Consider the following 13,210-nt stretch of genomic DNA (forward strand, 5'->3'; position numbering starts at 1 on the left):
AAAATATGTGTATTATAAAATATAAAATATGTCATTAACCTCGAACTTCAGTGCCATGCATGTATTTATTATCAGCTCATTTTAATCAAAGGAACTGAATCATCAACTAGAAGGCAGATATGTATGTAGAGGTTATGTAGAAGTAATCCTATTACTTACACAGAAGTACTGATTCCACACTGTAAAGCACATTTTTACCTGTAAGAGCAACTAAATGTAGCTTAAAGTGATGTTAAAGTACTAAATGTATAACAGTGTAACAATAAGTAACAACTGATTGTAATTACTTTGTATCAGACATAAATAAATGATAGTTTTAATCCGCCTATCTATTTTCTTAACCACTACTTTCATTCACAGGGGGCTGGAGACCATCTCAGCTCTCATTAGGTGTGAGGTGGCGTGCACCACGGACAGGTCGCCAGTCTATCGCAGAGGATGCTCACGGAGAGACACACAGCCCTTCGTGCTCACACTCGCACCTGATTTACAGCCATATTGCATGCATGACTGTAGCACCGTGGGAGGAATGCTGCAGTCCCACACTGACAGAGCACGCCAACTCCACAAAGAAGGTGGAGTCAAACCCAGAATTACGTGATTAAGGACAGCACGAACCATCTGCTACTCGATGATTGAAATAATGAATCGAGCTGTTGATCCTTTTCTCAATATGACAAACTGTAAGCATGAATTACTGTCTTATCTGTGTTGAAGGAAACCAAACAGTTGTTGGATTTTAATATGTTATAGTTTAGTCTTTATTATGGAACTAGATCACTGCCTTTCTGTGACACGAGTCAGTGTGGAGGCATTACAGACTCACTCACTGTGTAAATGTGGAGTTCTGTCACACTTAGACCAATGTAACCTGAAGAGCAACAAGAGCTCGCGTGTTCATGCCAGATGCCCCAGAAACATGTTCATTAACCCTTCCCTAATGCACAAAACCCAAAGTCACCCATAGCATATGTTGCAAGAGCTACTCCACTAACATATAAGACAAAATGTTCTCATAGTATTCTTCCTGTGAGATTAACATTAACTGTACACCACCTTTGTTTCAGCCCACTCACCATTCAGGATCCACCGGTGTGATGTCTATCCTGGGAGGAGCTCCAAACGGCAGGGATGTCGGCCTCGTCATGATCTCTCCGTCAGGCGTCCGTGACCTCTCCCCCTGACGCCACGACAGCGGGGGTAGCTGCAGGTTGCCCGAGAAACGCCGTCGTCCTCGGCGCAGGTCGACTCCCAGAGTGCAGGAAGGGGAAGTGAAAGACTCACTGAGGCAGCAGTCCGGAGGCTCTTTGCTGTCCTGAGAAGAGAAAGAAAGAACAACAATTAAAAATACAGATTAAAAAAATTAAAGCAAGATAAAACATTTTCTCTACTAAAAAGATAAACAGAGCAAAAAGAAATTAAACTTTATCACCAACTCACAAACCTGTTCTCGCCAGTTCATCACATGTTTGCCCACTAAGTGGCGCCATAGCCTTGTTTTTGACTAAAACTCAAATCTATTACCATACAGTGGATCGGTGACCTGATACAGCGTCTGCATTCTAAGAAAGAAATAAGTATCACAAACAAAAAAACTCGACTGTTTAAAAAGAGTGACAAACGTGTCAGTTTCCATATTTCTAATACTCACGTTCATTTAAAACAAGATCAACGCAGCTGTTTATTCTGTGAACATTTACAGTTTCACTCATTCTTCCTCTGAAGCTTCAGCTCATCCACTTTATTTACAGACATAATTTGTCTTATTACTGTAGCGTATGCCATCTGTAGTGAACTGATTGCACGGCATGTAAACCATGTTTATGTCTCAGCTGCACTGCCTAATAGTAGCTCTGAAAGCCATGATAGAGCCTGACGAGTGTTAATGAGCAAACGAGAGAGAAAAACTGAGCATGTGCTTAGATTTTCTAGCATGCACATCAACTATGCAAACTCACAGGCTTCTTCATTAGGTACACTTGTTCAACTGCTCGTTAACGCAAATCTAATCAGCCAATCACCTGGCAGCAACTCAGTACATTCGGCTATGTAGATATGGTCGAGCTGCTCAAGTTCAAAGTGAGCATCAGAATGAGGAAGAAAGAGAACTTAAATGACTGAATGCAGCGAGGCTGTTGGTGTCAGACGGGCTGACGTCGTTCATAAACTCGTGATCTACCTGGATTTTTCCACACGATCATCTCTAAGATTTACAGGACGATTTGGAAAAAGAAAATACTCAGCGAGTGGCATCAGCTGATGACTGCTTCGAGCTCAGTGGAAAGCAACAGCAGCTCAGCTGTTACAACTAAGGTGCAAAGAAGACATGTGGAACCTTGAAGGATACCAGAACAGAAGACCACATCGTTCAGGAAGCTGAGGCCGCAGGCTCACCAAAACTGAACGACAGAAGACCGGAAAAACATTTCCTGGTCTCTCAGTTCCTGCTGTGACTCTTTCATGGTGTGGTCAAAACACGAAACAAGGATCCATCCGATCTTGTGTCAGCTGTTCAGGCTGCTGCTGGTGTAATACTGTGATTCTGAAATACTATGTAGTCATATTTAACTGCCTGCTATTCTCCTCCGTCTTTGTCGTCTCAACAGCTTATGTTTACGCTTTTGATATCCTCTGACATACCTGTCAAATATCTCACACACCTCTCAAGAAATTTAGTTTATTCTTGATGTTAACAATCATTCAGTTAAGTTAGATACTTCCTCTCTTGTTTCCTGAATGTTTTATTTTGTGTCTCCCACTCAGGTAGCTGAAGGTAGCAGCTAAAACAGCTGTGCCTAAAACACCACCTAGCATCAACACATCATGCGATAAGAAGCAGCGGCATGTATGGAAACCACCTGCACCTGGAACACACAGAAGATCCCACACATGCCACGGTGACGCTCAATTATCCCGTACCACAGCCAAATTATGGGCTGTCTTGATCTCTCATGGCTCGGCTAATGTGAGACATTTTAAAAAGCGGAAATATAAAGTGTGACAAGTCATGTCAGTATTTACCGACCTGTTTACCACCTCTCTTCTTGGCTAGCTGCCTCCCTCTGCCTACGCGTGGCTTCTATGCATTACCAAGCTAACAACGCATCGCTAGCAGCGCTACAACCTCACTTCACTGCACATTTACTTTTAGCAGCGTGGGCAATGACTTGTTTTCCCCTTGTGGCTTCCAGGAGCCCAACAAATCCTGATTGTTCAATCAGTGCTAATGGCAAACAAGGATACTGAAAGCTTGATTTAGCTTCTGTTTCTCCATTGTGTAAAAATCATCTCTTTGTTTTGCTATTAGCAGTTGTTCATTTTTCATTTGTGTCTGTAAACTTTACCCAGCTGGGTTCAGCTCGTTATATTTAATTCTTATCCTGCTCTAAGAGCTGTCGCTTGGTGCACTAATTACTCCCGAATGCAGACTGGTCTTCATCTAAGTCACATTTAGAGACAAACACAACTAAGCTGGAAACACCCCAAACAGTTTTACTCTGCAAGTCTTAATTGAACACACTGGATGAGTGAACTCACAGAGTCTGGCTTGTTATTACACCAGGAGAAGTAATTTGGGACAATTTATCAAGATAAAACGGATCTTCATGTTTCTGGTGTCTTCATTGAACATCCATCTTCACATCATGCTGCAGCAGTTCATTTGGTCTAAGGGCAGGACTGTCTGCAGGACACTGCCCCAGTTTCATGGTTTCCTTCATGTCCTCCACTTACACCATTGTTTTTATTCAACATTTATTTTCCCTACAATCTACGCAGAAACACTTACATTAGCAAGGTTTTCATTGCTTGTGTTTTTTGTTACCCTTTAGGTCTTTACATTCTTCTATAAATAATGGTGTGTTCATTATAATTTATTAGGTACACCTTACTAGTAATAGCTTAGACCTTCTTTTTTGATTTAATGACGTTATGATTTAAATGTCTTGATGCATGCCCAATCATCCAGTTGAGGAAACTAGACGTAGTGTTTTCAGTGGGAGAAACATTTCATCACGTGGGGAAACCTGCAGCTGAGACCAAAGACCATCTGTGTATCGAGGAGATGGTCTTGTTGTCATTTTGTGCTAACGAGCAGTCAATACTAGAGATGGCACGATACCACTTTTTTATGTCCGATACTGATATCATAAATTTGGATATCGGCTGATACCGATATGAATCCGATACAGTGTGTTTTTTTAATTAAAACTGTTTTTTTAATATATTGCTGCATTTTGTATAAGTTCAAATTCAAGTTTAAATAAACAACAACACTAAAGCTATTCTGTTATACCTGTATGCAAAAAATACACTGCACCCAAAATATTTCATAGTTCAGCAAAACTGATCAATCTAATAAAGTTAAACCTGCACCATCCTCCTTATTCTGCTTTTTTAAAGAGTAAGCAACCTAATTAATAAGGTTGCAAGCTCCCAGCAAAAAAAAAAAAAAAAAAAAAAAAAAAAAAAGGTGCCTAAGAAATACAGCAAGCTGTCCATACCTGAGGCCTTGGAAACTGCCAAGCAAAGACTCACAGCCTTGGCCAGCCGCTTGAGGAGGTACACCAGAGAGATAGAAGGCAGGAGAATAAACCAGCTGTTCTCCACAGAACCAGCAAAGGTGTACTCTCAGTGGCAAGGGAACAATAAGAGAACAGCACCACCAAGGCTGGAGACGGAGCAATACTGGAAGAGCATATGGGAGAAGGATGCAACCCATAACGGCAATGCTCAGTGGCTAGAGGATCTGAGGGCAGACCACAGCGACCTCCCTGAACAGGGTCCAGTAACCATCACAGTGGCAGATATCCAAGAAAGGGTCTCCAGTATGAAGAGTTGGACAGCACCAGGGCCCGACATGGTTCACGCCTACTGGCTGAAGAAGCTAACTGCACTCCACGAGCGTCTGGCAGCACAAATGAACCAGCTGCTAGTTAACGAGAGACACCCGGAATGGCTAACTGAAGGCCGGACGGTCCTGATCCCCAAGGACCCCAAGAAGGGACCGGTCCCCTCCAACTACCGACCAATAACCTGCCTCAGTACTACATGGAAGCTCCTGTCAGGCATCATATCGGCTAAGATGAACAGGCACATGGGTCAATACATGAGCGGGACACAGAAAGGAATTGGCAAGAATACCAGAGGCGCAAAACACCAGCTACTGGTAGACAGAACAATCAGCCGAGACTGCAAGACCAGACTGACCAACCTGTGCACTGCCTGGATTGATTACAAGAAGGCCTATGACTCAATGCCCCACAGCTGGATACTGGAATGCCTAGAATTGTACAAGATCAATGGGACCCTAAGAGCCTTCATCAGGAACTCAATGGGGATGTGGCGTACAACACTAGAGGCCAACTCCAAGCCCATAGCACAAGTTACCATCAAGTGCGGGATCTACCAAGGAGATGCTCTGTCCCCACTGCTGTTCTGCATAGGCCTGAACCCCCTCAGTGAGATCATTAACAAGACTGGCTACGGATACCGACTACGGAACGGAGCAGTTGTCAGCCACCTCCTGTACATGGATGACATCAAGCTGTATGCCAAGAGTGAACGAGACATCGATTCACTGATCCACACTACCAGGCTATACAGCAATGACATTGGAATGTCGTTCGGACTGGAGAAGTGTAGTCGGATGGTAACAAAGAGAGGGAAGGTAGTCAGAACTGAGGGGATTGAACTACCAGAAGGCAACATTGCAGACATAGAGGACAGTTACAAGTACTTGGGGATCCCGCAGGCGAATGGGAACCATGAAGAGGCCGCTAGAAAAGCTGCAACCACCAAGTACCTGCAGAGGGTCAGGCAAGTCCTGAGGAGTCAGCTGAATGGTAAGAACAAGATCCGGGCCATCAACACGTACGCCCTGCCCGTGATCAGGTACCCTGCTGGGGTAATAGGCTGGCCAAAGGAGGAGATAGAAGCCACTGACATAAAGACAAGAAAGCTCCTTACCATGCATGGAGGGTTTCACCCCAAGTCCAGCACCCTGAGGCTGTACGCTAAGCGGAAGGAAGGGGGCCGGGGACTGGTGAGTGTCAGCACCACAGTCCAGGATGAGACAACGAACATCCAAGAATACATTGGGAAGATGGCCCCAACTGACCGAGTGCTCAGTGAATACCTCAGGCAGCAGAAACCCAAGAAAGAGGAGGGAGACGAGGAACCATCATGGAAGGACAGGCCCCTGCACGGTATGTACCACCGGCAGATAGAGGAGGTGGCTGATATCCAGAAATCCTACCAGTGGCTGGACAAAGCTGGACTGAAAGACAGCACAGAGGCACTAATCATGGCAGCACAAGAACAAGCTCTGAGCACAAGATCCATAGAGGCTGGGGTCTATCACACCAGGCAAGACCCCAGGTGCAGGCTGTGTAAAGATGCCCCAGAGACAATCCAGCACATAACAGCAGGGTGCAAGATGCTAGCAGGCAAGGCATACATGGAACGCCATAACCAAGTGGCCGGCATAGTGTACAGGAACATCTGTGCCGAGTATAACCTGGAAGTCCCGAGGTCAAAATGGGAGATGCCCCCAAGGGTGGTGGAGAATGACCGAGCTAAGATCCTGTGGGACTTCCAGATACAGACGGACAAAATGGTGGTGGCTAACCAACCGGACATAGTGGTGGTAGACAAACAGAAGAAGACGGCCGTAGTGATCGATGTAGCGGTTCCGAATGACAGCAATATCAGGAAGAAGGAACACGAGAAGCTGGAGAAATACCAAGGGCTCAGAGAAGAGCTCGAGAGGATGTGGAGGGTGAAGGTAACGGTGGTCCCCGTGGTAATCGGAGCACTAGGTGCGGTGACTCCCAAGCTAGGCGAGTGGCTCCAGCAGATCCCGGGAACAACATCGGAGATCTCTGTCCAGAAGAGCGCAGTCCTGGGAACAGCTAAGATACTGCGCAGGACCCTCAAGCTCCCAGGCCTCTGGTAGAGGACCCGAGCTTGAAGGATAAACCGCCCGCAGGGGCGTGCTGGGTGTTTTTATATTATATATATATATATATATATATATATATATATATATATATATATATATATATATATATATATATATATATATATAGGGAACCACCCCCCACCCTCCACCTCATGATGCTTAATCGGCGTAATCAACTTTAATATGATGCAGTGTGAAACAAAATGCACAAAAATCAATTATTTTCAAGAAGAAGAATTAAATAGATTCAACATCTTTCTTCAACAGAACTGCAGACTGCACAGATGGTATCTTCCCAAAGGAAAAAGTACTATAGCTTACTAGGGTATATCAGACTTAACAGTTACTATATACAGTAATGGACTTCTATACATTTTACATCAGATTAAAACTTTGGGTGTAAGATTCAGATAATTATTTATTAAAAGCTAGACATTTTAAATGAGAATAAGAAAGGAAAGTATGTCTTTGTGCCCCCTTTTCCCTGTTCATGCCCTATCGGCCCCCCTGGCTAAACTTTGCTAGATCCGCCCCTGCACAGTTACCAGCCGTCAGCTGTAGAAAAAGATCCTGGTGTAGAAAGTAATATTAAATAAATTCTAACAACAGCTTATCAAGCTTAAACGTGCTGCTGTTGTTCAGCCGCTGGTTTCCTCTTTCTGGAGCGAAGTGGGCCAAAAACAAACAAGAGAGACGGACTCCCAACAGAAAAGCCGATCAGCTGATCATTGATCAGTTTCACGATTGAAGTAGCAGCAGGAGAGCGAGAGAGAGGCAGTCGCTCCATATATACAGCTAAGCGTTTTGCAATTTGGTCTAATTTTAAAAAGTTTACATTTCTTCGGTATTAAACAGCAGAAATGAGGCTTTGCTGTCAGAGGTAAGTTTTGAAAAAAAAAAAATAGAGTGAGAGCAGTGCAGGAAGTGTGATTTTATCGAGTTGGAAGCAAAACAGCAAAGGTAGGAGGGAATTAATGACAATATTTATCAAATGTGAAGCGTAGTTTGGATCTTTTGCTGCTAGTTCAGTAAATTTTGGTTATAGAGTGACGAAACCTGCAGCATCAGAATCTGTGAGCTGTCGGCTTTCAGGCCCGGTGGACGTGCCGTCGGGTGAGAAAGCCGACAACTCAAAGATTCTGATGCCTCAGATCCACGCTTTGCATGGAACCAGTCTCTCATTTGCTGTTTTAGCTGTTTGGTGGTTGTTGAAATGAAAGCTTTAACCTGAGGTTCTGGCATTTCTGGCAAAATACATTTATATTTAAAAATCGATTCAGGATTTAATGAATTGATATCGTGGTATTTAAGCCAAAATCAATTTTAATCGGAAAATCGATAATTGAAACCCAGCCCTAGTCAATACTCATGGTACACCTAACAAAGGGGCCGGTGAGTATAGATATGAAAAATACCCAAGTTTGTATTTTAGCGGTTTCGTTGGATTATACTCGTCTGTAATCGTGACTTTATGAAAATCTGTTTGCATAAATTCCGTTTCACTAACCTTCTCTGTACAACCATGCTGCTCACCACTGTGTATATTAACACTGGTGTCACACATATGTGGATTGCACCTCTGAAACCAATTTTCCTCTGCGTAATAATTTCCCACAATTATTTAATTTAAAAAAAAAAATAGCAGGCTGCAGCTATTGTGGCTTTGCTTTGTCTAGTTATGCGATTATTATTTCCATATATTTCTGATGTCACTACACAAAATATGCAAGGGCAATGATGTTCATTTTTTCTCTAAAAAATAAATAATTGCTTCATAAACTTCATGAAATGGTTCATCATCTAAAATGACACCAACATTAGCATTAATTGCCTCAGAACATAGATGGGCTTTCTGATGATTTATTTCTTCTTCAGCATTTTTTAAAATAATTTAATGTTCAGTCAGATAATGAATTCTGACCCTTTCTCTTGAAGATAAAGGGAAACCATGCTTTTAGAAAATGCAGCTGAAAGACTAATGAGCATGGCAACTGCTCTTAGGCAAATGGTCTCTGGTGCTGTGCCATATGTAAATATGTTTTAAATAAATAGAGTAAGTACTGCTTTACAGTGGGAAGAGCTCCAGAGGAGTCAGCAAGGAGGAACAGATAATGCTTTTCTTTGACAGCTCCGAGAATAAATGGTGGTGGCGGATGGCAGATACACAGAGGTAATGTGAAGCATAATAGTGATAAGAACTGCACTGAAAACAAAATAAGATAAAGACGGGAAAAAGGAAGGATGGTGATGTAAGATCCATAAAGGATACAGAGGAAAAAAAACACATGTAACTCAAAACAATTACCAGAGCAAAGTAAAGGACACACACCGTATGGACCAGAATAGGCAGTAATCTGATCCCAGGTCAGATAACATCTTTAACAGCAATACTGGACTGGCTTCCTGCTCAAACTCTGTGTAAACTTTGCAACATTTCTGAACTGATAACAGTTTCTATGCAGTTTTATTGAATGCTACATTACGGTACTTTGTGAGTTGCTCAGGACATAAAAACAATGTTTCTATGCGGTTCATCTGTGGCCATTGTAGAAGGCACCTTTACATTACTCTAACAGGACGAGCATGTTAGTCAGAAGCACAGCATGATTGTAATAACACAGTGACTCATTTCCCCTTATTTTATAGAAAGTTTTCTTTTTCTTTCTTCTCCCACGGTCACAAGGTAAAAGGACATTTGATCGAGCGAGAGGAGAGAGTGACGGAGCTACGTGCGAAATGAAAGTCTGAACCAATTCAACTGGTCTGATGAGTCATCAGACTCAAAGCTCTGTCTAGGTTTTCCATTACTTGATATATTCAACATAGAAAGTTCATCAGTGTTATGGATACGACCATTTGATTCATTTGCCTTTAAAACAAAATCTGTTCTTTTGCACACCAAAATGTAGTAAATCGGGTAAATCCATTAAAGTGGTGTAAAGACCTTGCCAAGCTTTTAGTACTTTTAACATTTTTACAAAAATGGACAGATGAAATATTTCCCACCACTGATCACTGGGAAATATCTTGGTTGAGCCTGGTCTGGCGATGTTAGCCGTCTGGCAATGGCTGTAATTTATTCAAACAGCGGTGTGAGCAGCTACCAGTAGGGATGATTACTGGTATCCGGTGCAATTATGGCACCGGTTCTGACATAAACGGTAGTAACCAGACCGAAAAGCAGCGCACATTTCGGTGCTTTATTTAGGTGCTTTTTTTTTTTTTCCTGAGATGTCATTAACTTTGGATTCTAGCCAATCATTTTACCTTTCCAAGCATAGTAGGCGGGCCCAGGTACGTACGTTCTTTTAGAGCAGAGCTACAGATTAAAAATGCCCAAGGCGAAGCGGTCAAAGTCTGGCTGTACTTCACAACAAAAGATGTAAATTCAGCAGCCTGCAACAAGTGCTTTAAGGTGATACTGTGATACTGTCAAAGGAGGTAACTCCTCAAATCTGATGAAACACCTGGCGACGCATAGCGTCTTTTTAAAAGCCGAGAAATGCGCCGTATTTGATAGCTTGCTGCGAGACCTCAGCCCGAGCACATCTACTGCGGGTGTGGTGCCTGTTATCAGACCCTGAGTTAGCAACATCCCCCAAAAACCCGAAGAGGAGAGTCCTGGCCCCTAGCCCTGCCAGTGTAGCAGAAATGATGACGGATGATGATGCAGCAGCAGCCGTTCTTCTCTGCGTGAGTAGCTTAATGTTGTTCGTGTGTAAATTATGTTGAGTAGGCTAACCACGTTATTAAATTAATGCATGTAAGGTGAACTAGCAAACACCATCGTAGTTTCATGCGGCTGTCTTCTTGTTTGATAAAGTGAAACCATATATGCCCTATAGCTGCAGAAAAGGCTAACATTGTTATCTTTTTTACAAAAAACCCCCCAGCTAAACATGAGAGGTTTTAGGACAAAGTTTGTGTTTTCCATTGTTTAACCACCGGTTCGAGCACCGTTTAAGCACCGGCACCATTTCAAAAGTACCAGTTTGGTGCCGGTATCGGATAAAACCCAAACGATACCCATCCCTAGCTACCAGATGCCAAATACTGAAGTTTATCAAAAAATAGCTGCTTGGTTTACCAAATGTAGATCTATTATTGTGGTATTTTTCAGGCTCAAAACTCCTAAACAATGGCGATCAAGTCAAACTAGTGTCTTTTCAAATAACTGGGCGCTCATCAACCAGGCGGTATGTGTGAACAATCGCCAGTTGACTCATATGGTTGATGAGTGCCTGACTGTCTAAAGAAGATTTTATTGATTGAGACATCACACCATTATTAAAAATAAAGAAAGAAAATTGTGGGAGTACAGCAGAGTGAGGACTGAGATGCTCAGACTACCAAACAGCTTTACAAAGTAATACAAATGTAGCATCATCAACTCCATAAAAAAAAACAACTGAAGAAGCTTCTCGGATGAGAGGTGAGACATCTTCACAAAACTCAAAGAAGTCCAGTCGCTTTCTTTCCAAGCTCCTTAGAACGACAACAACAATTACACCCATTTTGCCATGAGTCTGGTGACCCAGTGTTTGTGTCTTTGGTTTAAGTGATATTCTTTGAATTATTGTTTTCTCTTTGTACTATATTTAAAGTTCCTGGTTTCTGGGTTTCTGTTTCAGTGCCTCCCCCTGTGTTCCTGGTGTCATGTCTCTAGTGCAGCTTTAGTCCTGTATTTTTTGCTCTCCTTATTTGTCTCAGTGTACTGTATGCTTAGTCTTAGTTCTCCGTCACTACGTCTTCCCTGTGTTCCACATCTAGTTACTTTTGTCTCTGCGCTTCATGTTTCCTCTGTTCCAGAGTCGGTCATGTTTCCACGTCTCAGTGTCTAATCTGTATCTTTATGAATGTTTTCATCCTTCCCGTTTTATTTTGATAGTTCCTCATCCTGTGTGCAGTGTATCTAATTTTGCTTCCTTGTTAAGGTTGATTTGTCCCAGCTGTGTTTCCACCCGTTTCCCCATCCTCTCGTTGTCCCGGTTGTGTATTTAAGCCCTGTGTTTTTCTCTGTCTTTTGTCACATTGTTAACCATCATTTACCCTCCATGCTGTGTGTTCCTCCATGCTCCTAGTAATTTCCTAGTGTCCTGTTCCTGGTTTGTTTTCGAGTTTGGGTTTCTAGTTTCCAGTTGTATTCGTCGTTTGAGTTTTCCCAGCAAATAGAAGCCAAAACATACCAAAATGTCCCAAAATACTAAATAAGCTTGAAATAAGCTCATAATTAAGCATCATTGTAATAGAGTTGTTTCAAATATACACTGTGCCTCAGGAGGTAGAGAGCAGGTCATCGACTTATCGGAACATCAGTGGTTTGATCCCTGGCTGCTCCAGTCTGACTGTCCAGTATCATTGGACTCGTGTGAATGTTGATAGAAACCAGTCAAGCCTTTTGCCTTCAGAATTTCCTTCAAAGATTCAACAAGGTGCTGGAAACATTCCTAAGAGAGTAGAGTTGCTAATCCTCCTCATCAAAAGAAGCCAGCTCAGGTTGTCGCCTCCTGGGTAAGGCTATTGGGAGGAGGTCCCAAGGTGGACCCAGAATACGCTGGAGAGATTACACTTATCGGCTGGCCTGGGAAAGACTTGATGTTTCCTCAGATAAGCTGGAGAAGGTTGCTGACGAGAGGGAGGTCTGAGCTTCCCTGCCTAGGCTGCTGCCCCCGCAACCCATCTTCAGGTAAGTGGAAGGATGATTTTAACTTTTATTGAAGTAGTTGTCATGAATTTTTGAACAGCTTGCATTTTTTCATGCACACCCCAATGGGTCGCACTATTCCATCGCAGTTTATTAGTTCTTCAGATGTCAATTTTTCATATTTTAATAATTCGTGAACATCTTCTGTAGTAACACGTTTTCATATTATATTTAACACTGGTTTATTCGTATAACATTAAACAGACAACACTGTATTACATGCAATGCTGATAATGCCTGACGCGAGGTGACAGGAACTTGGCTTATGAGGTTTTTATTTTAACTCAAACAGAACACAAACCAAGACAAACTGAACATATTTACAATCTGGGCAATCAGAGAAAGTACCCAAGTACTGGCAGGGAGAAAATAATGGAACAAATAAAGGATTCTATGAAACTCAGTGGATGCAGAAATAGAAAAAGATGGAAAAGGCACTTTGCCATTATATTTTTTTTTTATATATTTCATAAAGCCAGACCACAATTCCTGGAACTTTCCTTGGCAGTTTTATTCCTTGCCACCAGTTACTAAAACAAGCCAGA

At 42.5% G+C, this 13,210-nt stretch overlaps 1 protein-coding gene across 5 annotated transcripts in view; it reads right to left on the minus strand.

The window, feature by feature from the left end:
* Positions 1-13,210, minus strand: part of pde4ba (phosphodiesterase 4B, cAMP-specific a) — a 222,618-nt gene that overhangs the window by 148,255 nt on the left and 61,153 nt on the right. For all 5 annotated transcript variants that reach the window (XM_082511427.1, XM_082511424.1, XM_082511425.1 and 2 more), the window contains one exon: positions 1,077-1,315. In XM_082511427.1, the coding sequence (XP_082367553.1) occupies positions 1,077-1,315 (239 nt within the window). The remainder of the gene's footprint in view (positions 1-1,076; positions 1,316-13,210) is intronic.

The sequence above is a fragment of the Aulonocara stuartgranti genome (genome assembly GCF_965226115.1).
Source record: "Aulonocara stuartgranti genome assembly, chromosome: 17".
Taxonomy (NCBI): domain Eukaryota; kingdom Metazoa; phylum Chordata; class Actinopteri; order Cichliformes; family Cichlidae; genus Aulonocara; species Aulonocara stuartgranti.